General features: G+C 44.1%; 2 protein-coding genes across 7 annotated transcripts in view; both read left to right on the top strand.

Moving 5' to 3' along the window:
- HMGXB4 (HMG-box containing 4) overlaps window positions 1-13,230 on the top strand; it is a 31,739-nt gene extending 18,509 nt beyond the window's left edge. For all 4 annotated transcript variants that reach the window (XM_067697888.1, XM_067697890.1, XM_067697891.1 and 1 more), the window contains 6 exons: window positions 3,024-3,105; window positions 4,058-4,122; window positions 5,093-5,198; window positions 6,072-6,241; window positions 10,479-10,601; window positions 11,105-13,230. In XM_067697888.1, the coding sequence (XP_067553989.1) occupies window positions 3,024-3,105; window positions 4,058-4,122; window positions 5,093-5,198; window positions 6,072-6,241; window positions 10,479-10,601; window positions 11,105-11,149 (591 nt within the window). In that variant the 3' untranslated portion in view covers window positions 11,150-13,230. The remainder of the gene's footprint in view (window positions 1-3,023; window positions 3,106-4,057; window positions 4,123-5,092; window positions 5,199-6,071; window positions 6,242-10,478; window positions 10,602-11,104) is intronic.
- Window positions 13,231-16,637: 3,407 nt separating this feature from the next.
- Window positions 16,638-24,341, top strand: part of TOM1 (target of myb1 membrane trafficking protein) — a 44,964-nt gene continuing 37,260 nt past the window's right edge. For all 3 annotated transcript variants that reach the window (XM_067697878.1, XM_067697879.1, XM_067697880.1), the window contains exon 1: window positions 16,638-16,790. In XM_067697878.1, coding sequence (XP_067553979.1) covers window positions 16,739-16,790 — 52 coding nt within the window. In that variant the 5' untranslated portion in view covers window positions 16,638-16,738. The remainder of the gene's footprint in view (window positions 16,791-24,341) is intronic.

Genomic DNA, 24,341 nt, shown 5'->3' on the forward strand with positions numbered 1-24,341 from the left:
GTCACTTCCTCCAGAGGCTCTCTTCAATTGCCTAATTTGTGAGGTGCTCCTCATACATGTTCCTGTAACACCCAGTAGTTTCCCTATAATATTGTTGCATTTTATTATGACATATTTATCTGTCTTTTCTGTTAGGTTATGTGTCTGGTTCTTGGCTGTATTCCCAATGTCTGGCACATAGTAGATGCTCAGTAAATATTTATTAAGAAATGAATGGCAGAATACTTTGGTGGGTTACTTCTTTTCTCTTTCCTTTGCAGTCTCCTTTTTAGTCTCTGTTTTTCCTTCTTTGCCATTGAAATACTTTTAATATCACATGTCAGGGGACTTCCCTGGTAGTCCAGTGGCTAAGACTCTGCATTTCCAATGCAGGGGGTCCAGGTTTGATCCCTGGTCAGGGAAGTAGATCCCCACATGCCGTAGCTAAAGATCCTGCATGCCACCACTAAAAGATCCCGCATGCCGCAACGAAGATCCCGCACATGGCAGTGAAGATCCCGCGCGCTGCACCTAAGACCCGACACAGCCAAATAAGTAAATAAATAAATAAATAAAATTTTGTTTTTAAATATCACATGTCAGAGAGCAATCCACTTCTCATGCGTTTTATTCAGGATCAGATAATTAGTATAAGGTGAAGCTAAAATGGTGAGAAAAAATGGTGGGCCTTCAAACTTTACATCTCATGTTTTCCACTATTTTATGCTGCTTGACTGCCTTAGAATAAGATCTGGGCTCCAAAAGCTCATCCTCTTAACTACTCACTGTACCCAGTACAGATACTCAATAAATGCCAGTATATTTTCTACATAATTGAATAAAGTCCTTTATAAGAGTTATGAGAGGAACCCCTTTCTTCACTGTGTGGATTTAGATCTAACATATTGGGTAAGAGTTGTGATTAATTTTTTAAAGGTAGGTTCAATTTTATGTTATAGCTGTAGATAACCTTGTGGAATAGAGAGCATTGACTTTTCATAGTCTTATATCATGTTTGAGAAAACATTGTTAAAACTCCTTGCAGGTTTTATTTTATGGCCAAATGTCAGGCCTATGAATAAGCTGTTTTTAAAAGATTAGTCTAAAATTTTTGAAGCTAAATTTATAACAAACATGGCATAATTTTCATAGCCAGAGAAGTGCTATCTCATTCAAAGCAGTTTACTTTGGAAGACATTTCAGGGTTGTTTCCATTCTTCAAAAATGGTTTCAGAATTCCTTTTGGAATTGAAGTCTGAGACATCACACAGCTTCTTTACTGTCATAAGTTTTGGCTAGTCTTTGGCCTTTGAGGATAGTTGTTTTATGAAAACAACATTAAGAACTAAGGTGAGGGCTTCCCTGGTGATGCAGTGGTTAAGAATCCACCTGCCAGTTCAGGGGACACAGGTTCAAGCCCTGTTCCAAGAAGATCCCACATGCCGTGGAGCAGCTAAGCCCGTGCACCACAACTACTGAGCCTGCGCGCTAGAGCCCGCGAGCCACAACTACTGAGCCCACGTGCCACAACTACTGAAGCCTGCACGCCTTGAGCCCGTGTTCTGCAGCAAGAGAAGCCACCACAGTGAGAAGCCCGTGCACCGCAATGAAGAGTAGCCCTCACTCACCACAACTAGAGAAAGCCCGTGCGCAGCAACGAAGACCCAATGCAAACAAAAATAAATAAATAATTTTTTTTAAAAAAGAACTAAGGTGAATAAAGTGTGTGATCAGGCTTCATTTAAAAACAAGGTGCAACTCTGAAGTCACAAGACAGGACTGTGTTTGTTGGTTTGTTTTGGTTGTAAAATCAGATTCTTGAGGCAAACAGAAGTTTCCGGTAGCTTTTAAAGCACCAACCAACCGTTAATGTCATTATAAGTGCAGGACCAGAAAGGACTATCTTGGGAGGCGATGGAGGACTGATCATCATGTTTTGATACTTACAGATGAGGTTGTAAGGAAAGCCAGACTGAAGACATCTCAGTTTATTAGATAATGGTTACAAACGGATAATCTTTTCTTTTGAAAAGTAATTTTTTCTGTTACAACATATTTTTTTTCTTTGGCCCATAATGCATAGCCCTGGAGGTCAGGCTAGGCTGTAGCCATTCTCGTGTTATAACTGGCATAGCTGCAGGACCCAGGGAAGTCACTATTTTTCTAAGTTTCCTTTCTCATCCTCAAAATGAGAGATTTGAACAGGTGCTATCTAATGCACCTTTTCAGGTAGGAAAGCTCTTTTCTCCTGAGTCTATGGATAATTGTAAAATGGGATGCATAGTAATATATAGTATCTTTTGTTTTATATATCCCTCATTGAACTGGTTTTGAAAGCTCATTTTGTTTTTGTTTCTCAAAAATCATGCATTGCTTTTGGAATTGTCATAAGTGAAGAATAAACATATTTCAGGTAGTACAAAGCAGTTTGTTGAAGTGAAAGAGGTTCATCTTACGTTAAGTACCAAAGAATTGTCTTCAGTTGTTTACTTCTCACCTTGGACCACAAGAATGTGAATAATAAAATAACAATAAACTACAAGTGACGGTCAAAGCAGGATCAGGAAAATTTTAAGATTAGAAATCAAAACCAGAGGAACAATATGAACAAAATTTAGCTCTTGATTTTCTGGCCCCAAAGCAAAGGGAAATTATGTGGTTCTTATTTTCAAAGAAGATGAAAACTAGACACCCAAGGAGAAGTAAAGATTTTCTTAGCACTTAATTCTAACCGAAATATGTAACATTTGTAGAAAGGATGAAGAGCGTTACAAATAATTATCAAGAAGCTGCAACAACCTGAAAAATCTAAAACTAATTTAGCATGTGGATTTTACCTTCTAAAGTAAAACTGATACTCATCTCTGAGTCATAAGTAACATGGATTAAAAATTAATTATCGTGTTTAGGAAAGCTGGTTAGTAATTTAGCACTCTTGATGGAAAAGTGCAGGTATCTTTTTTGTTTTGTTCCCGTAGATGCAAGGTTGCTCAACCTGTGTTCTAATTAAGTCTTAACTCTGTTCTATTTTTATGTGGTACTAGCCAAAAAAGAAGAACATGTCGGCCTACCAGGTGTTCTGTAAGGAGTATCGTGTAACCATTGTGGCTGACCATCCAGGCATAGGTAAGAACATTTCTCATCTTTAGTGCTTTTACTTTCCATCTGTGTCCCTGAAGCAGTGCAGTTAATCCAGTCAGCAGGCAAACTTATTCCCATAGTATGAAAAGAACACAAATCTCATTTCTTCCCTCAGTTGTGCAAGTCACTGTAGATTTTGTCTTAGGTCACCCCGTCCATAAAGCACAGTACATAAATACGCAGTTGTTTCTTTCCAAGGTTCTACAGTTGACCTTTTCCTTAAACTGCCCTCAGTATAGAGTCGGAGTGAGATGACATATTACATTGTTCATATTTGTCTCTATATGGAAGTTAGTGAGGTGAGAAGCACACTACACCTCAGGCCTTAGACAAGTCACGCACCCTCTGCACATCTCATTTGCCCAATGTGTGAACTAGCTTCCCAGCCTGCTCACCAGGCTTGTTGTGAGGCACACTGAAGCACCGTGAAAGACACAGATGTGCTTTATACAGCACGACCTCGCTCTACATGTGGAAGCACAGCATTACACGTCTGGCAGATCGCTTCCGAGCTGCTCTAGGGAAATTCTTCTTTGTCTCTGAGCTCTCAGAAATTCGGTAAAACTCTAACATCTCTTAATCAGTCAAATTCTCCATAACATATTTTCTCTAACTTAAGTAGATAAGCCCTGTTCCGTGGAATCAAATTAAAAGACACCAGAAAGATGCTTAAGGAATAAGTCCTTAGAGAGTAGACATGTGAGAATTTGAGCCTGTCTCACGGCCACCAAAACAACCCCTTCCTTCCAGAAAAGAATCAAGGAAGGTGATGGGGTTTGGTTTGGTTTTCTGAAAGACTCTTGTGCTATTTAAATCTGATCTTCAAGACCCTTTTCCTAGTTTTTGCTCCTATCAGTAGTGTGTTTTGTTTATGGTTAAACCTTTACTGTTTTGGGTTGTTTCTGTTTTTTATTTTTTTTTTACTCTTTTATGCTAGATTTTGGGGAACTGAGCAAAAAACTGGCTGAGGTGTGGAAGCAATTGCCAGAGAAGGACAAACTGGTAAGTACAGTTTACAACGGACACATTGCTTTATGCCTTCCAAAATGTGTGATCCTCCGACACACCATCCCAAACAGTGGCAAATGGTTTAGCAGAGGACAATAAAGTAGTTGGCGCCAGTTCACTCTACATGAGGATTTAGCTGCAGGGAGGCTGTCTTCTAACCTCATCTAATTTTTTCCCACCAACCTGACATTTGAGCCAAAAGATGATGTAACTTGGGCAATGAGTCGTGTTAAAAGAGAATCTAAAGTCAGAGACCTTGACCACAAACACCTACTAGTCAGCTGTGGTCTGAGAACTGAGGAAAGTGGTCCACCTGATAGTCACAGCAAATAATAAAAACATGGGACAATGTTTACTAGGTAAGTAGGTTCCAGGTCATCATCCTCATCAACCATTACCAAATAATAAACCTTCCTGTCAAAAAGCTAATAAGACAATGATAAATAGTCATATTTGAATCACAGTTACTTTCCAATTAGATGATATGAGGGTAGTCTAGGCATTAGAATTACCATCTTGCTTTTTTAAGGTACAGCTCATCTGGGTGAAAACAACATATATTTTTCACCCAGGTCAATTATCTTTAGTTTCTGTTTTCCATGTCATTGTTATCCTAGTATTGGTGTTTCCAACCGGCAGGTTAGAAGAAATATTTAAACCACATGGACATTAGGATGAGCCAGATGTTTCCTCTATGATTTTACATTTCAACCTTAGAGTGATCATAGAATCAATGCTGCAATGTGACCATTAGCACTGGGGGGTATTCGTGGTCCTCTACTAAGATACTACTGTCACCGCTATCTGAAGCCTGTTCACTGACCCTCCAGCTTAAAAGTTAACATTAACCCTCTGTCTGCTCCCCTCCACTGTTCCCTTTCTTTTCTTCATTCTCCTCTTCCATGACTGCTTTCCCTTTTACTTTTTTGCCCTTTTAAATTTGTTTGCCCTGATCTGATTGCAGATTTGGAAACAAAAAGCTCAGTATCTGCAACACAAACAGAACAAAGCAGAAGCTACAACTGTGAAAAGAAAAGCATCCAGCTCAGAAGGTTCCATGAAAGTGAAAGGTAGTGACCACATCCCTCTCCTCTTTTCATTCTTTTCCCTAGAGCACTGTGAATTTTGCTTCCTCACTAAGAAATGGGGAGAAGAGCCTATATTAGAAGCAGATCTTGATATCCAGATATTATTACTAAATATTAAGGGTTGCCAAAAAAATTTAGAAAATGTTGTGGGTTTTTTTGCGGTACGTGGGCCTCTCACTGTTGTGGCCTCTCCCGCTGCGGAGCACAGGCTCCGGGCGCGTAGGCTCAGCGGCCATGGCTCACGGGCCCAGCCGCTCCGCGGCATGTGGGATCTTCCCGGACCGCGGCACGAACCCGTGTCCCCTGCATCGGCAGGCGGACCCTCAACCACTGTGCCACCAGGGAAGCCCTAGAAAATGTTAAGTCAGAAGTCAGCAAGCTTTCCTGTAAAGGGCCAGAGAGTAAATATTTTATTTTTTTATTATTATTTAATTTTTTTTTAAATTTGTTCGGTTGCACTGGGTCTTAGTTGCAGCTCTTGGGCTCATTAGTTGCGGCATGCAAACTCTTAGTTGTGGCATGCATGTGGGATCTAGTTCCCTGACCAGGGATCGAACCTGGGCCCCCTGCATGAGCTTGGAGTCTTAACTGCTGTGCCACCAGGGAAGTCCCTGAGAGTAAATATTTTAAGTCTGAGGGCCATATGCATTCTCTGTCACATATTCCTCTTTGTTTTTTCTACAACAACCATTTAAAAATCTAAAATCATTCTTAGCTCACAGGCCAATATAAAAACAAGTCATGAGCCAGATTTGGCCCACAGTCCATAATTTTGTTAATGCCTGGTAGAGCTCATAAAAAGGGAAAATCTGGAAGAATATTGGCAAGCTTTCTCTATTTTTTCTCTCTTCTCAGCTTCCTCTGCAGGAGTACTGTCACCCCAAAAGAAATCCCCACCCACCACCATGCTGTTACCCGCCTCGCCAGCCAAAGCCCCTGAGACAGAGCCCATCGACGTGGCTGCTCATCTCCAGCTGTTGGGAGAGTCCCTGAGCCTCATTGGACACCGCCTGCAGGAAACCGAGGTGAGGGCACTGCCAGCAGCATGACTCCAGTTGCTTATATAATTTGAATCCACTTACTCATTCCACATACATTCATTGAGCAACTACTGTATGCTGGGTTATGCCAGGTGCTCAGGATACAGTGATAGAGAAGAGAGATGGTAATAGAAACATCTAGAGATTTGGAATCTACCTACTGGCTCTCAAAGTTTACACTAATACCGTCCTATTGAAACAATGGCACAAAAGGAAATTAGACTACCCTGTAACTTTTTTTTCCCCAGTTTTACAGAGATACAATTGACATATAATCCTGTAACTCATTTTTATTTTTTAAAAATGCAATGGGAAAAATGAGTACAAATCCCATGGAAGCTTTGATCGTTATTATTTCTAAGAGAGTTTGGATTTTTCTATGCATTTCCAGCAAGGTTTTCAATAGACAGATTAGATTGTACAGGGGATTAAGTGTTCCTCTACTGCTTTGAAAGTAGGTAGCAACTGGGAGATTGAGGTTCTCAAGCTCTTCATTTCTCTGCACTTGAATCATACAGTCCTATGTACCCTAAGGAGATCTGTGTCCTTTTAAGCTTCAATTTCAAAATCACTTAACCTGCAAAGCTGTCATGTTCCATTTCTATTACCATATGCAATTTCTAATCATATTTCTCCCTGGCTAACTCAGTAAGTAGTGTAGTATTTCAGTTTTCCACTGGGTCCTAATAGGACATTTCAGCAAAGAAATCAGTCTGAATTACTAAAGCCATCTTTAAGCTGAGAAATCAGTGTAGGGATATAAAACTACTCACTTGTTGAATTACTACTACTTAATTTGTTGAATTATTATTCAACAAATAAAATGCCAAAGGCCGCAAGAGATGAAGCTTTGTCTAAGTTCTTTGGCTAGTTGCTCAAAATTTAGTAGGTGTCAAAACAGCTGCTTTCTTGTAGGCCCAGATATTTGAATGGATATAGGTATTTCCAGAATAAAATATTCTGGGATCCTTATTTATTTTTCATATGTAGACATTCTTACATTTCCTAAAAAGTTAAAATTTTAAATGATTTGTGTTTTTCACCTTTCATATTCCAGATTTTCCCTGATGTTTCCATTGAGTTTAGCAAATAGTTGTTGAGTACTTAGGCATTATTCCAAAAACTGGGGGGAGTAGAAATTATGATGATTTCGTATCCTCAGGAAACTTACAATCTAATTGGAAAGATAGAATAGATAAATAATTAGCAAATAAAACAAGCCAGCTTCTGTGAGCGGTTGCTGTGGGAGAGTTACATATACATATTGACCAGAAAAGGGAAAGAATGTTGCAGAATCTCTAGTCCCCTTGTTTGTAACATAAGGAACAGTCTTATTACGATATAATTCACATACCATAAAGTTTACCCTTTTAAAATGTAGAATTTAGTGGCTTTTAGTATATTCCCAGATTTGTGGCTCCATTACTACTGTCTATTCCAGATCATTTTCATTACCCCCGAAAGAGACCCCATATACATCAGCAGTAATTCCCCATTCCCCCTATACTCCACTTTTTCCCAGACTTTAATCATTTGTGTATATCTTCACAATTTTGCCATTTCCACATACCACTTTATACTGTTATTTACTTTGTATTTTTTTAATTTTAATTTTATTGGGGTATAGTTGATTTACAATGTTGTGTTAGTTTCAGGTGCACAGCAAAGTGATTCAGTTACACATAAATGTATATTCATTCTTTTTTAGATTCTTTTCTCATATAGGTTATCCCAGAATATTAAGTAGAGTTCCCTGTGCTATACAGTAGGTCCTTGTTGGTTATCTGTCATATATAGTAGTGTGTGTATGTTCATCCCAAGCTCCTGATTTATTTATATTTTTATTTAAATAAATTTATCCATGCTTTCACAATGATGTCCTCGATATCACAAGTGAGATACTCTAATCTTTTTTCTAATATATCTCAAAATGGATTTATATCAAATAATTAATGTTCACCTCTACGCCACCTGAAATTAGTAAACGTACTACACTTTAAGGAACACTAATTTATACAGTTTGCTCATTTAAAGACTGAATACCTGAAACCTAATGAAATTAACTGACCGTTATTACAAGTTTACACAACTCGCTGTGACCGAGCACAGCTTGCCCCACTTCTCAGCCTGCTCTCATTCTGCGGCTTTGTGCCACCTGAAGCAGTTACAGTAGCGCTCGAGAGCAGAGAGTTAGGGGGTCAGGAGAGGCTCTGTGAAGGGGATGTGGAGTTCCAGTGGGACCTGGAAGGATAAGCAGGACTTGGTATCACGGAGCTGTTGGAGAGAGACATCGTAAACCAAGAGAACATCTGCTTCTTGGCCCTGGAGTTTTCTGCAGAGATGGGCCAAAAGAGACCCAGTGGGGCTCTAGACCCCCCATTCCCACTTCAACTAGATCTTTTAGCTGTTTTATATATTGGGGTTCCACTTAACGTTTTATTTCCAGAGGGGTTTATTGCTAAAATGATGAAAAACTAGAAGATCCAATGCATAGGGTAGAGGAAGGCTGAATATTAAGGGCATAGTCCAAACTACAGAGGGAAATGACTGCTCAGGAACTACTGGAATTTTTTGAGTAGGGAGGAATGATCAGAGCTCTCATTTGGTTTTCACTGAGAATATCTTCTATTTTAGATTGGGAGTGAAAAGTGACCAGAATTAGGGAAAAGTTATAACAATAATCTAGACTAGACATGACAAAGATTTGAATTTAACAAATATTTATTGAGAGCTTACTCTGTGCAGAACCCCAGTATTTATTGGAAGGATATAAAAATGAGTATGACTTGGTTCCTACTCTCAGGTTGCTTATTGGGAGAGTCGAACATAAAATATTAGCTATCATTAACTGTAGGGCAAAAGTATGGAATAATATTCCTAATTGCTGTCTTCCGTTGAATGCTCACTCAGGCAGCTTTGGTTCAGAGTGCTGTACATGGATCCTTTCCTTTAATTCACACTGCAACTTCGTGAAACAAAATTTGTGTTCCCTTATTTTATAGAAGGAAAAACAGACTTAGGTTAAGGAACTTTCTCTAGAGTTTAGCCCATAAGTGCTGAAACAGAGCCTTGAGTTTGGTGGTATGACCTCAGGGTCCATGCTTTTAACCCTTTGCTGCCTGCCTTGGAAGTGGGGGGAGACATTGGACAAGGAGAATGAAGGGAAAGAAAAGTCAACGGTGGCAAGGCCTTGAGACTGGGCAGATGTGTGAATGGTGGTGATTTTAGCAGAGGAAGGGATGCTAGGAGGAAGGGTAGGTTATTTCTCTTTACCGTATGTTGAGATTGAGAAATATCCAAAATGAAAGCCCTAGCAGGCAGCCAGAAAGGCAGTTTTGGAGATGAAGATGTTGGTAATAGTAGTAATCATTATTGATACTTTCTGAGCACTTCCCAGGTGCCAGGCGCCACCCCAGGTACTTGATGTCTGTTGTCTCACTTAATCCACTCCGTGCTACAGATGCTGTCAGTACTGTGTTTTTCAGGCACAGTATAGAAAGCCGCTTGCCCCTCTCGGTGAGTGGGATATAGCCAGGTTCTCAACCCCGCATCTCAAGCCCAGAGCTCATTCTCTGAAGGACGCTTCTGTGCTGCCTTCCTAGGTGACATATCCTCACAGTACTTCTGGTTGAAGCAGATTATACAAGAGCTGGGCAGCATTATTTGTAGCAAGCAATCTTATTTGCTATGTCTTTGAATCACAGAGATATAAACAATATGCATTTTATAAGTTAAATTTTAAAAAGAACAGAAAAGTGGTATCATCCACTATCAAAAAAGCCACATATGTGAAGTGTGTGTGTGTGTGTTTGTGTTAAATGTTAATGTGTAGAATTCTCATGGTTATCACATTTGAGCTATATTTGTGGAGTTCATAAGAAAAATACTTTTGCATACATGATCTCCACAAATCTTCCCAGCAGGTCTCCAGAATAGATGAGGCATTTTTTACGATTTTTCGATATAGGTTTTTTGGGGTTTTTTTCCTACTGTTCCTAAGTGACTAACCTAAGGTCTCACAGAGAGTACAGTGGATTAGAAATATAGAAAGGAAACCTGGGAATGTATTCTTATCAAAGCAGAGACCTTCCATTTCTGCCACAAGTTTCATAGAACCACCCAGGACTTAAAGAACCGTGCAAGGAACTCACCCAGAGCCTGGAGGGAGCCTCAGGAGTGTGAGTCAAGCTTCAGTCCTCTCCTGTCACGCTCTCCTTTTCAGGGCATGGTTGCTGTGTCCGGCAGTTTGTCAGTGCTTCTGGATTCCATCATCTGTGCGCTTGGCCCCTTGGCGTGTCTGACCACACAACTACCTGAGTTGAATGGCTGTCCCAAACAGGTCTTGGTGAGTTTCCTTGTTTCCTGGGATTTGGGGGCCAGACCCCTTGGGAGCCAGAGAGGCCCTGCCTTCATGAGCCCTGTGAAGCACAAGCCCATAAGGCTTCCTGGATACAGCGTTGCCATAGGCTGTCGCCCCGTGAACATGACACTGAGTGTTGAATGCCTGCCAGGCCTTCAGTGAAACAGCAAACACGCCGTTTCCTAAGATTTCTCTCCTTTGGAGGGAAGCGTTGTAGCCCGTAAGGTACTGCACCTCCTGTGTTGCCTGTTTGCTCTTCCAGAGACAAAGAAAGTACAGGAGTCTCCTGCCTCTATTTTACTAGGGTTAACGGGAGAAGCCAGCAGAAAAGCTCCCAGCATAACAGACAACGGCGTGACATCTTCTCTCTCCCTGTTTTCTCTAACTCTAGATTTTCTTTCTCATCTCTCTCCCTTGAATAAAGAAATATGTCTCAGGGAACTAAGGTAAAATACTCTTCAGCTGAACCTTTTTCCTTTGTTTTGCAGTCAAACACACTAGACAACATTGCTTACATCATGCCTGGACTGTGACAGCAAAGACTCCTGGGACAGAAACCTTATCCTGCCTGTTGCTGGCTTGTGTATATGTGACTGTTCCAGATCCCTTCACTGGCATCTGGGTGTAGGTTTTAAATTTTTATATATATGCATATATATATATATCTATATATATAATGTATAATATATACATAGGACTGTAACTACTTTGCTTTTAATAATTTTATGAAATGGCAAAGGTTTAGCCAAGAGGAAACCTTGGCGTGAATATGGGCTTGGGATTCTTCTACTGTGGTGGATAAATCTGCCTTAAAAATCAGTGTAACTTGGGGGCTGGGGGCTTGTTCTGGATGCCAAGTGCATCGCTTTAAGGTCAGCTAAAATGTGATTTTTTTCCAAACTCAGTTGTACCTCCAGACCCATCACTGACCATTTGCCTTACCTGTCTTACAGTCTGAAATGTAATGGGAAAGATTATGGGAAGATGTCAGTTAACTGAAAGTACAAAGCTTTTCAACTTGAAGTGACCTAGGTGGGAAGTGATAACATCGTTCCCATCTGAAAGTTATTGCGATGGCTTAAGTTAACTTAGTAGGGGGTTCATTCCAATTCCTGCTCTACCAGTGTCCATGTCGCAAAACTTATTGTAGTCATTGGTACCATTGGCAGCCTCAGCCGGAGCCAAGGAGATTTGTGAGCCCTGGAGAGGGTAAAGCTGTCAGTGCCACCAGTTGAATGGCCTGTATTGTGAGCTGACCCAGAGCATTTGGTCTGCAGAACTAAGAGCTGGTATCTTCCATTGGCCGCGTCAGCTTAGCTCACAGTTCTGCTGCTTAGCTGCTTGGCGGGTGTGGAAGGTGAGCTTTGCCCAGGCTGATTCCTGGGTTCATCTCATTGGCTCCCCTGCTGGGCAGATACACAGCGTTCTGCATTCCACACATAAGCGAATTGCGAAAAAAGTACTCTGTTCTCATGTAGGGTTATTTATGTGCGTGTGTGAATGTGTGTTTAATTATGTGTATTTAACTCTTAAAACTCTCCTAGATTTTAATTTATCCTGTAAATTTCTGTATATATAATTTAAAAACAAGAGCCTCCACCAGCAACAGCATGTGGAAGATACAGATTTGTCATTTCTGCCTCCCTTCCTTCCTCTGGTCTCCTCTGCAAACTCCAAATCATCTACACTTTAAGGTATCGTGCCTCAAGAAGGAATCATTATGTTGGGATTCTAGTTCTTTAAAAATGAATAATGTCAAGAAAGTAAATAAAAAGGAATGTTACCATTCCCAGCTGCCCTTATTTCCAAAGAACCAGGCTTTTGCTTCCCAGTTCCAAAGAAAACAGTTGAGCACTTCAGCGTTGTTTTTAAATTCGGTTTGAGAGTCCACGTCAAAACCAAGCTCTGAGGTGACTGCTTTCTTCCCTTGGCCTGGACGGAGCACTGCAGCATCAAAGTAGATCTTGGAGGACAGTGCCGCCAGCCTATTTAATTCTGCTGCATCCTATTTAATTCTTTCCTTTTTTCCCACCAGTGTGGTCACAGGGCTGTGTTTCTTAAAGGTATTCTGGCTGCTTAATGCCTTTCTCACCTCAGAGCAGTTTTGAAATTTAACTGGGAAACAGAAGGAAACAGGAATTCTTGGGAACCAAAATCACGAAGAGCAGAAATCCTGGTTTAATTTTGTGTGTTAGCACCTATCCCACGCCTCCTCTGTACCCATGTCAGTTTTCTGTTTGACACAGGGTATCAAGGAAGGGCCTCGGACACGTGGATTAGTACGGAAAGAAGTCAGTCCTCCCATTGTCATTTGTACACATTAATGAAGTCCTGACGAGGACCTGCTTTTTGTTTGTTTGTTTTCCTTTAAAATCCAAACCTATTGTATTTGTATTTAAAATTTGTACACATTTGTATAATAATCTGTTCCTTGTGGTATTTGGTACTATTAGAGGAAAAACTTTGGATTCAGACCTTCTTGCAATTTTTATATCATTGTTTTATTTTGTTTTTTAAATAAATTCTAGCTGTTTGATCCAAATCCCATTACAGTTGTATAAAGAAATAAAATTTTGTACTTATATTATTAAAAATCACATTTTTAATATTTGTAGTCCAGTGTCAGCTATCTTTTCCCTGTTGCTAACGAAAGTTGCTATGAAATTTTAAACCTGTCTTTCACACTATATCCTACCATAATTTTCTTTAAAAAAAAATCCGTTTGGAATAGAGGTCAAGTTTCTGATCATAGCCATCTTCCTAACAAACATCTTGCTCTGTTTCTAGTAACTTTTACGTTGCGGACTCTCATCTTCTCTCTTGCAAACTGCAAAGCCAGTGGCTCTGATAAGCGTAGCTCTATTCATTGGCAAATGAAATTGTCTGTACATTACATTGTTGGCCTAACTCAAGAAATACCTATGAGTCTTGTACAAGAATCACATCCAAATCTTGTGCTAAACCATGTGTTTCAGTACTGTCCTTACTGAGTGATGTTGGATTGGATAGGTCACTTAATCTTTATGGGCATCTGCAGTCTAATCTGTAAAATAGTGTTAGTCACTTCCCTGTCTACAAGCCTTGAAGCCAGCCAGCCTGACATGAAGTTTAGTAGTATTGTGAACATTCAATATATGAGATCAGACCTTTCAAAGTAAAAATTTCAATTCAAACACAAGGTTGTTAATAGTCATAAATAGCAAAATACTATGATTGGTTGAAAGGCTCACTTCTTACGGAGAGGCAGCAAAAATGAGACAGCTATATTACTGAACGACTAGAGTGATTGGCATATTTTATCACACTTACTCCTCCCCAAGGCTTTATGAATATTATCCCCCTTTACAAATGAGGAGACAGATGCAGAAAAGTACTTTTCCTGAGTTTATACAGCTACATAAATGGCAAAGCCAGAATAAACACACTGGTGCAGTTGACCCCAAAGCTGAGGCTCTCTTCAACCCCAGGCCACTTTCAAAGTTAAATTGTGTATGTAATTCATCAGAATCCTTCCCCATTATATGCAGTCCTGAGCAAATGTGATTGTAGGAAAACTGTCAGACCTTTTCATTGTTCAAATGTCCTTTTGTCCTAGCTGGATTTTACTATACAGACCTCACTTTTCTTGTCATCCTGTTGTCTTTAAGCTTTGGAGGCAAAGTATCTTGATTTTTTTGTCTAAAAGTACTTAAAGGATATAATTATGTTACATTTATGCAATATGTCAATTTTAAAGGACTTAAAACATTTTTATCCTTAGGAAGGCATTAGATTTTTTTTCTTTTTATTTTTAACATCTTTATTGGAGTATAATTGCTTTACAATGGTGCGTTAGTTTCTGCTTTATAACAAAGGGAATCAGCTGTACATATACATATATCCCCATATCTCCTCTCTCTTGCGTCTGGCATTTTGATATTGATATTGCTAAAACACTTAAAAGGAAAAATTAAAACAGACTTTTTACTAAATGAGTTTGTTCCTGTTAGGAAACACTTTGAACACATAGTTTTAATTAGTTCTGTACTACATTTAATGTTTGCAATTTACATTCCTATCTATCGTATTGACAAAATCCACACACTTCCATTTCTAATATAATAGCTAAATAGCTTTCTGTTTACATAGAGCTATGGTTTCACTCCCTGTTTGGGGGTATATGGTTTCTTACCATGAAGCATAAAACTTATGGCTGTTTTATTCTTGGCAGAAAGCCAAGATCTGCCCATAATCACTTTAATCTCTGCTTTTTTGCGGTATGTGGGCCTCTCACTGTTGTGGCCTCTCTCGTTGCGGAGCACAGGCTCCGGACGCGCAGGCTCAGCAGCCATGGCTCACGGGCCTAGCCGCTCCGCGGCATGTGGGATCTTCCCGGACCGGGGCACGAACCCGTGTCCCCTGCATCGTCAGGCGGACTCTCAACCACTGCGCCACCAGGGAAGCCCTGCCCATAATCACTTTAAACCAGAGTGGTGCAAGAAGGCAAGAACTTCTGGTTAAATCACCACCCAACATGGGGATGTTAAAGGTTGTTAATGGAAGAATCCAATGGAAAATCATGCTAAATATATTCCATACAACCAAGCAATATGTTTAAATGAAGAAAAACATGGAAGGTACCTGACATGAAGATCATCTTAAGTGTACATCTCCCCTTATAGTCCAAATACCATTACAGAAAGGTAGATTGATTTAGATTTTCATGCGTTAGTCACTGTGCTGCACAACAGTGAGAGAAATGGACATAGCATCCCAGCCCTCAAAGAGCATCTAGACTACTGGGGGTATGGGCATGTATTAACAGGTCTCATGAGCATTATTAAAACACTTCAAAGCACAGAAGTACATGACGTCCATAAAGCTTTTATGTTGTACGGTAAAGATGTCAGCCCCTATGACTGCTCAGATTAACGGAAGTGATTAAGATCTAATTCACGTTTTCTATCGTCCTAAATTTCTGCAATTTACTAGCCTTTCAAATTTAAAATTCACAGATATGCCCCAAAAATACTGAAGCATCCAGCAGTAACCCAAACTACCAAAGCAGTGGTTATTGTATCTTTTGGAGTGCATGTCATTAGAAGCAAAAAAAAATAACCAATAGATCTAATATTGGTATCTAATGAGTAGATGACATAGCTGAAACACAGCACACGAGAAGGTTGAAGATATTAGAATTACAAAGCTGCGAAGAGCCTTTGAGATTCTTAATTCTTAGCTTGGGGTCCACTGCTGCACCTCAGGGACCCCAGAAACTCCCTGAGGTCAAATTGTATCTCTGCCTTTTTTCTTCAGAAAGGCTCCGCTGCTTTCTACACTTTCTCAAAGGAGCCAGTGACCTAAAAAAAGAAAGGTCCTTGACCTAATTCCAGAATCCAGAGAAAATGGAAGCCCGCTGTTTGAATCACACAGTAAATGAATGGCTGAGATGGGTCCCAGGACCCACTCGTGACATCTGTGTGCTTTCTACCACCCTGGGCTCTAGCCCGTCCCTAGCTGCAATTCACTGAGTTGGCTCTCAGTGTCAAGGTGCCGCAAAACCCTTGGCCCTTCCCTCCTATTTTGAGGTAACGGAATCTGGATACATTTTGCAGCCGGGAGACCTCGATCTCAAATAGGAAGAGTCTTCTCTGGGCAGGGAGACAACAGGCCAGAGAGGCTGTCAAACCCAGCAGTGGGTGTGTAGTCATAGTGAGGTCCTAGAGGCTAAAACTAAGAGCGAGAGCTGGAGTCTCTGCTTGCCGGGTAACCTTACCCAAGTCATTTCCCTGGTCTAAGACTGGGTTTTCTGGGTGTGTAGAGATCAAAGACAACGCCCCTAATCCTTAAAGAGACGTGAAGGATGTGGCTTAGAGCCAAGCGCCGCAGGCCCGCAGCCGCCCGACGTCGTGCGTGACGTCCACCGACGCCGAGTAAACCGCAGTGAGGTCATCGTCCTCCGCCTCGAGGCGCCGACCCTCCATGTCAGGGGCGGGGCCTGCGGCCGGCTCCAGACTCCCTCTGCCCCGCCCCAGCCGCGCCTCCTCGAGGACCGTCCGGCGCGTCACGTGACGGGTCCGGCGCTCGCGGTTGCTGTCAGCTGATTCCCCGGCTTGGTGGCAGTGGCAGCGGCAGCCGTGGCGATGGACTTTCTCCTGGGGAACCCGTTCAGCTCTCCGGTGGGACAGCGCATCGGTAAGTCCCCCGGGCCCGGCCCAGCCCCAGCGCAGGGTTCCGCGCCCGGCACCGGCCCCCCGGCGCGCCTCCAGGTCCCCAGTTACACACCTGAGGGAGGCAGGGAGAGGAACGAGGTTGGAGTGTCTCTGCCTGACCTGGCCCCGCCCAGCCGCCCGCCTGCTTTGATTGACAAAAGCCGAGGTCCACTAAGAAGCCTCGGCTTGTGATGGATACCGACAGCAACCAATAGATAAAGAGAGAAGGCGGGTCCTGGCGGCCGCGACTCAGCCAATGTGCGGCTGCTAGGGTCGCTAATCAAGGGAGAAAGTTTGGGGGGTTAAAGGGACTGCGTGGTTTTGCAGTCCATGGGCCCCTCGAATGTTTCTCTCGTCGCCTCCCCGGCGCAGGTCGCGCCGCCTGGGCCCTTGCCGTCTCATTCCTGGCTCACTCGGCGCTGCGGACACGGATACCTGAGAAGGGCTGGAAGTCCATTCTCCAGGACCAGGAGACAAGGGCTTGGCGGCTGGGTTGGCGTCTTGCTGGGAGGGGGACAGTGAGCCCTGCCTCCCCCGGGCCGGGGCTAGACGCTGAGGAACCCGTTCCATGAGGAAGCCAGGCCAAAGCTTCAGGACGTGCCGGCCTTGGCCGCCCTCACCAACCGGCATCAGATGGACCGCATGGAGTCGCAGACTCTGAGCTGGGAGTGATCTTAGAAACCACCTGATTCGGTCTCCCTCATTTCTCAGTAGAGGGGATGGCCAAGCCCTGTGGCAGAGACACAGGCTCACTCAGAGCCCAGATCTCCTGCATCTCTCGCCCCCTATTGACGGGAGACTTATTAGTTCTGTGACGTTGCCTCTGTAGGGAGGATTCCTCACCTGTGATTAGGGGATAATAATGATCCCGACCTCCGTGAGGTTGTTGTGTAGGTTAAACTCGTTAATAAATGTAAAGGACTTAGCGCCTGGCACGTGGCCGATGCTATATAAAAGAAAGTGGTAATATTTATTATTGTTACTGAGACACTGCCAAGTGAGGGTCTCGAATTCCTGAAAATGGCTGGACAGTTGGTCTCATAGGCACTCATTTCTGCCCACCAACGCAGAGAGGACCCACAGGCCGTGGCCCAAACCGCTAACACTTCTCCAGGGCAGTCTGGGTGTGCCTCCTTGCATGAAGAAGCCCAGGGCAGTACTGTGAAACTCTCTCCAACTTTTTGACGGTTTTTAGCCTTAAGTTCAAACTGGGAAAATTGGATCTTTTAGACAAGATATTCTTTCCATTCTTACTATCTTGGAAGCCAAACCTCGCTTAAGTCTGTTGACCCAGCTCTGTTGAAATCGCCCTCGTGGCCATTTGCGGCTCTTCTGAGGTTTTGTAATGAAATGTCTTCAAGAGGAGGCTGTCAGTAGAGAATTTACACACCAGGAAGCTCCTGGATGAGAGAGGGGAAGCTGTACCTCTCAGGGCCACCTCCCTGCCCCACCTACTACACACACACACACACACACACACACACACACACACACGCACAGGTGAGTCATTGTTTTGGAGCTGAAAAGAGAAGGCAGCTTGTCTCTCATCTTTATTTCTCTAGCTGCAGATACCACTGCTTTCATCACATGCCAAGTTTGAGACTTCCTACCCCTCCCCGCCCAAAAAAATTCTGGCTTTCACAGTCAGCCACATGTGCCTGAGCCTCTCTAGAAAAACTCGTCTGGACTCTGGGCTTTAGATGGTCAAAGAAAAGAGTTTCTTTTCTTACTCTGAAAGGTTGCCTGTCTTGGGCAAGAGATAACTCAAGTCCAAAGAGTTACTAACCCTTAATACCTTAGAGCACAGAGCAAGTATTACTGCAGGAACAGTCCTTACCTTGGGGCTCTTGTGACCCAGGGCTCTCATCAGAATCCCCTGGAAGACTTGTTAAAGCATCGAAGGCTGGACCCCATCCCCAGAGTTCGTGACCCTGTAGATCTGAGATGGCCACTGGATTGGAAACCACACATTAAAACCCTCTGTTCTAGCCCATCCCCTTCATTTTATACAGGAGACTGAGGCCCAGAGAGAGGAGGTAGAGACTAGCACTCACCCAAGGACCCCAGTGAAGTGACAGGAAAGCTGAGATGAACTGCCCTGAGCCCCTGATATCTGAACCGAAGCTGAAGAAGCTCTAAAAGTAGGATTAAATGAAGAATGTCTGCCATTTGGGTTAATACCCTCAGTATTCCTTTTTTCTTTTCTTTTCTTTTTTCTTTTCTTTTTTTGATAAAGAGATGGCAACAGCCCTGATTGGCTGTGATTACTATTACTAATGACCTAGTATTAGCTGCTTGCATTTCTGTAAACTGCAGGGGTGAAATAATCTCTTCTCAAGCCTGCCAACTCCATCTCTCTGTTGAGAGTAGAGTCCTGTCCAGTTGGCAGCCCTGAGCACAGTGGGTCCTGACGGTGTTAATCAGGGGTGAGTGTCTCTCAACTCACAAAGTCCCCAGCCACCCACCTACACCCCTTTGTGCTTGCTGCTCCCTCTGCCTGCTCCCGGTGCATCCTTCAAAGCCCCGGGCATCGTCACCTCCTCCCTGAGGCTTTCTCTGACCCCTTCAGATCCAGCCATTGCTTTTGTGCCCTCCCATCACCCTAGCTCTGCAGGCTCCCTCACTGTCTGCCTTTGGGCTCTGAGCCTCTGCTCCTTCCTGGGTGGAATGGGGGTTATACCAGCATCCACCTCTCAGGATGGTTGTGAGAGTGAAGTGAGCTGCTCCGTGGAGAGGGCCTGGCACATTGTCAGTGCTGGGGAAACACCATTGTCATTTTTATTATTTTCACCGTCATCACACTAATATAGCACTGTCCCATTCTGATAGTAGTTGTGCATGTGTCTCCCCGGCTATCCTGGGCTTCCTGAGGGCAGGTGCTGTACCTTACTGATCCAGACCCTTGGCTCCTAGCATGGTGCCTGGCGCATAGTAGGAGGAAAGAAAGGAGAAAAGGAAAGTAGCAGTTTGTGAGCAAATGCCAGGTGCCACGCTGGTATCACGACCCTGTTGTCGAACCCAAGTTCGTGTGCCCAATGCACAGTGAGGCTAAACAAACCAAACAGTTTGGAGCAGTGAAAGGTTTATTGCAAGGGCTAAGCAAGGAGAACGGGCTGCTTGTGCTCAAAAGACCCAAACTCCCTGATGGTTTTCAGGGAGGAGTTTTTAAAGGCAAAATTGGTTGCGGGGTTGGGGGGAGTGCAGGGTCTGTAACTTTCCTCTGATTGGTTGGTGGGGAGGTGACACGATGGTGCTCCAGGAATCTCAGGCATCAACCTTCTGGTTCCCTCCACTCTGGGGTCTGCTTGGGCAGACCTGAAGTCACCATCCTCCCCCTGCGTGGGACCCCTAGGTCCAGCAGAAGAACTCAGAGATTTGTATCAGATTGTTAAGTAAATCCCTCGAGGAGGAGCTGGGACTCTGCTTTATCGCTGCACCAGTGTTTCTTGACTGCCTTCCCTCCCTTCCCTAATTAGTAACTGTTTGAATCTGCACTTTGGCACTCGGGGAGATTTAGGAGGCTGAAGCCTTTTTCCCACAAACAAGAAATAAGGAAGGGAGGGAAGGGGGACACGGAAAAGCTTTTGTGCCCGGAAGGACCCCACAGGGTCCCGCTCAGTTTCAAAGCCCCCTTTTCTTTGATATTCGTCAGGACGAGAAAGGGAATAGTTTTGGATGGAGAGCTTAATCAGGAATTCGGCAGAGGACGTCGGTTTTAGGGAGACTCAGTTTCAACCCTGCAGGGTTTTGCTATTTTTTCCCATGTCACTAAAGGTAAGTCTGAAGGCAGGTGTCACTTCCCAAGGTCTCACAGCTCAGTAGAGTCTCTGGCTGCAAAGCTGAGGTCCTCTCTCGTCCCCTCACCACACTGCCTCTGGCTGATCAACACCTGTTTGGAATATGCGGCATCCCAGCCCTCCAACATACAGTTATCGTTTGACCCACAGACTAGCTTTTCTGATTGCAATGCACCCCTGGACCTGTGCACATTTCCACGTCACTCACTTGTCCACTAAAGAAAAATATGCACAACCTAAAAGTTGAGAATTATGTTTCATCTGGAGACCTTACTGAGGATTACAGCCTGCGAGGCAGCCTCTCAGCTAGCTCTGAGGGACTGCTCCAAAGAGGTGAGGGAGGAGCCAGGACATACAGGAGTTTTTGCTGGGGGGAAAAGAAAGTAGTCAAACATAAAAAGATTACTGCTAATCACAAAAAACAGACATCTCAAGTTAATGATTTTAGTGCTTTCCTCTGTGTGGGAAGATGCAAGAGTCTGGGCTTATTGAAATCAGTCCTTTGACATGCATCTTCAGTATCTAGTGGCAATATCCTGTTTTTCTCCATCCTGAATTCCACTCAGGTGCACCTTTGGTGAGGGGAGGGTGCTGCAGTGGCCAGAGGCTTGATGGCCACAGCTGCCTTTGTTTACAGAAATGGCGGGTGACGTTTTTTGTCCGCACACCCTTATCTATCAGGAGAGCTTCCCATTTCCCGTGGGCAGCAGCCTGGGGCTGAAAGGATCCCAGATAGCTGAGTACTAGCTGGTGTTGACACAGCCCTCTTCTTCCAAGGATTTAAAAACCCTTCCCAGGTATTCTCTGAGGACAGCCCTTACTGGCTGTGTCTTATAGAGAGACGTCAGAAGGCAACCCAAGAACCCCATATTCCACTTCAGACTGTCGGCTCACCCCTGGCCCTTTGAACTAGAGATGCAGGTGACTCAGGAGAGCAAGCCGCAAGCAGCAGAGACTATAAACATGGGCAGTGCCTGGGGACCAGCCCCAGGCAGCGGGTGCGGGAGAACAAGATGGACCAGGCGGAAAGCCCAGAGCCTAAGACTGAGTCCTGGGCTGGACGGGAGAGGTGAAAGGTCGGGGAGAGCCACGCTTAGTTCCACAAAGGCCAAGCCAGGGCGGCCACCGGAAGGCATCATAGGTAAGAGACCATAGGCATTAGCAGGAAGAGAACACCTCGGGCCCTCGGGGCTGCCATTTTGGGAGTGATGAGTGGAAACCAAACTGGACACTCAAGCAAGGTTGTCAAGGGGACACCAGGCGGGGCGGCAGGAGACCTGGGTCCAGCTGCAGTTCCACTGCTGACTATGTCACACTCCTTCTCCCCTGCCTCCCTTACCTGTCACACAGAGGTGCCACCGTCCTCCCTCTGTTTCCCAGAGAATTGAACAACTGAGGGGACGATGAGGACAGGAAGGATTGATGCTGGAGGAAAGAAGCACACGGCTGGGCATTGCAGAGGGGCGATAGAACCAACTGCACAGGCTTAGAGGGCAGAGTGGCCGGTTGCCAGAGGAGCTCAGTGCCAGCGCCTTTCACAGTGGGCCTGGCTGCCTTGTTTGGTGGTGAGCTCCCTAACCCTGGAGGTATGAAGGCAGAGGTTGGAGGGAGGGAGGCTGTAAGGAGGATGCTGCATGGCTGGCAGGGTAGACTAGACCAGGATTTGCAGACTTTAAAGGGCCAGATAGTAAATATTTTGGATTTTATGGTCCATATGGCCTCTGCCGCAAATGGCTAAACTCTGCCCTCAGAGCACGACGGCAGACAGACAATAAGTCAATGAAAGGGCGTGACTGTGTTCCAATCAAACTTTATTTATGGACGCTGAAATGTGAGTTTCATATAATTTTCACGGGTCATGAAATTTGTTCTTCTTTGGATTTTTTTCAACCATTTAAAAATGTAAAGACCATCCTTAGCTTGTGGGCCATGCAAAAGCAGACTGCATTTGGCACGTGGGTTTATAGTTTGCTGACCTCTTAGCCAGAGGCAGAATGATTAAGTTATTTGTTCTTCAAACTGGGGTCCCAGAGCACCCCTGTCAGAGATGTTTGAGGATGCTCCAGCCCTGGACCCCCTGAGTCAGAATCTCTACCGCTTCCCACTCTGTGCCGTGGGGAGCCCTTGCATCTTGAAGCTCCAACTCCTTGATCCATAAGTGCTGGCGCCAGGTTAGAACCCAGAATTTCTGTCTTAAGGATAACAGGGACAAATGTCTAGAAAGGGCTTTGTGTCAGCTAGCCGCATGGTACACAGTAAGGCATCCAGGATGTGCTCCTGAGTCAGGCCAGGTGGTCTGAGTCCTGGTTTATCCTTCCCCTGCTTTGTTACCTGGAGCAAGTTACTTAACCTCTCTGTTCTCCAATTTCCTGTCTAAAAAATAAGGATAATGATAGCACGTATCAGTTGGGATTGCTGCGTTGCTGTGTTGGGAAATTGTAGTATTGTCACGTTGTGAAGCATTCGGCCCGGTGCCCGCCAGACTGTAATTGTCCATAATTGTTAGCTGTTGTGATTTTTTACCCGGTATTATCATCATTGCTGGGATGTAGTCTAAGTTCGAGGCAGAGCCCAGGTGCCCACCCAGGGCCCTGGCTCCAGCACAGCCTCTGTCTGGTCTTGGTGTCACTGGGAATGAGCAGTCGCAGGCTGGGTGGCAGCCACAGCCACAGACAGGTCAGGTTTCAGGCTGCGGGGTGGAGCCGGTTCTCACTTGGGAATTAAAGCCTTTGCCTGACCCTACAGATGGAACTGGTGAATAGGTTTTGTTCCCTCCCTGAGCTCAAAGAAATAAGAGTAAAGTCCTGGAGTTCCGTCCTTCTGGTTTCAGAAAAAAACAAAAACCCTCAGTGTCTTCTAATTAGCTTGGGACCATCACCCCGTGAGAAGCAGGAGGATTCAGGACAAGTTAACTCTTTACCTTCTTACCAAGGAGGCCTCCGTCTAGGCTAGCACTCTCCAGACTTCTGCCCTTCGTGTACCACCTTTATGATATGTGTCTGCCCTTCATGTACCACCTTTAGTTTTATTTTCAGAGTGTTTTCCTTTTGTTCACTCACTTTTTAAATTTGACCTTATCCTGTGTAATTATATCCTGAAATCATGACTTTGATAAGCTAGTTTGTGTTTTTTCCCTTCTACTCGACGTTCAAGTAAATAGGTAACTCTAAAAATGTCTTTACGTTTGCCCGTGAGCGCACCTAGCATGTTCCCAGGTGGCACGTTTTGACCACGGGGACGTCAGCAGTCTGAATAGGGTCAGAGCCTAGACCCTGCATCAGAAGATGTGGGTTCAAGTGCCAGCTCCTCCCCTTCCCAGCCGCATCCCGCAGGCAAGTGACAGAACCTCCGCCCCCACGGAGGTGGGAAGCTTGACAACTGAGAAAGCACCAAAAAGTGCCACAGAGAGCCAAGCAGCTGTGCAAGACCCATGGGGAGCACCTGGGCTTTGCTCCTGCAGGGGAGGTAGAGAAAGGAAGGAGGGAGCTGGGGGGGGGGAGGAGCCAGCGAGGCCACACAGGCTGAGACCAGGAGAACTGAAGGACAGACAGAGGTGTCCCCTGTACCAGTGGAACTTGTTTGTATTGATGCAGGATAAACCCTTGGGGTAGTTAACTTCATGTATCAACTTGGCCAGGCCATGGTACCCAGATATTTAGCCAAACGTTAATCTAGATGTTTATATGAAGGTATTTTTTAGATGAAATGAACATTTAAGTCAGACTTTGAGAAAAGCA

The sequence above is a fragment of the Pseudorca crassidens genome, chromosome 11, assembly GCF_039906515.1.
Source record: "Pseudorca crassidens isolate mPseCra1 chromosome 11, mPseCra1.hap1, whole genome shotgun sequence".
In the NCBI taxonomy this organism is placed as follows: Eukaryota; Metazoa; Chordata; class Mammalia; order Artiodactyla; family Delphinidae; genus Pseudorca; species Pseudorca crassidens.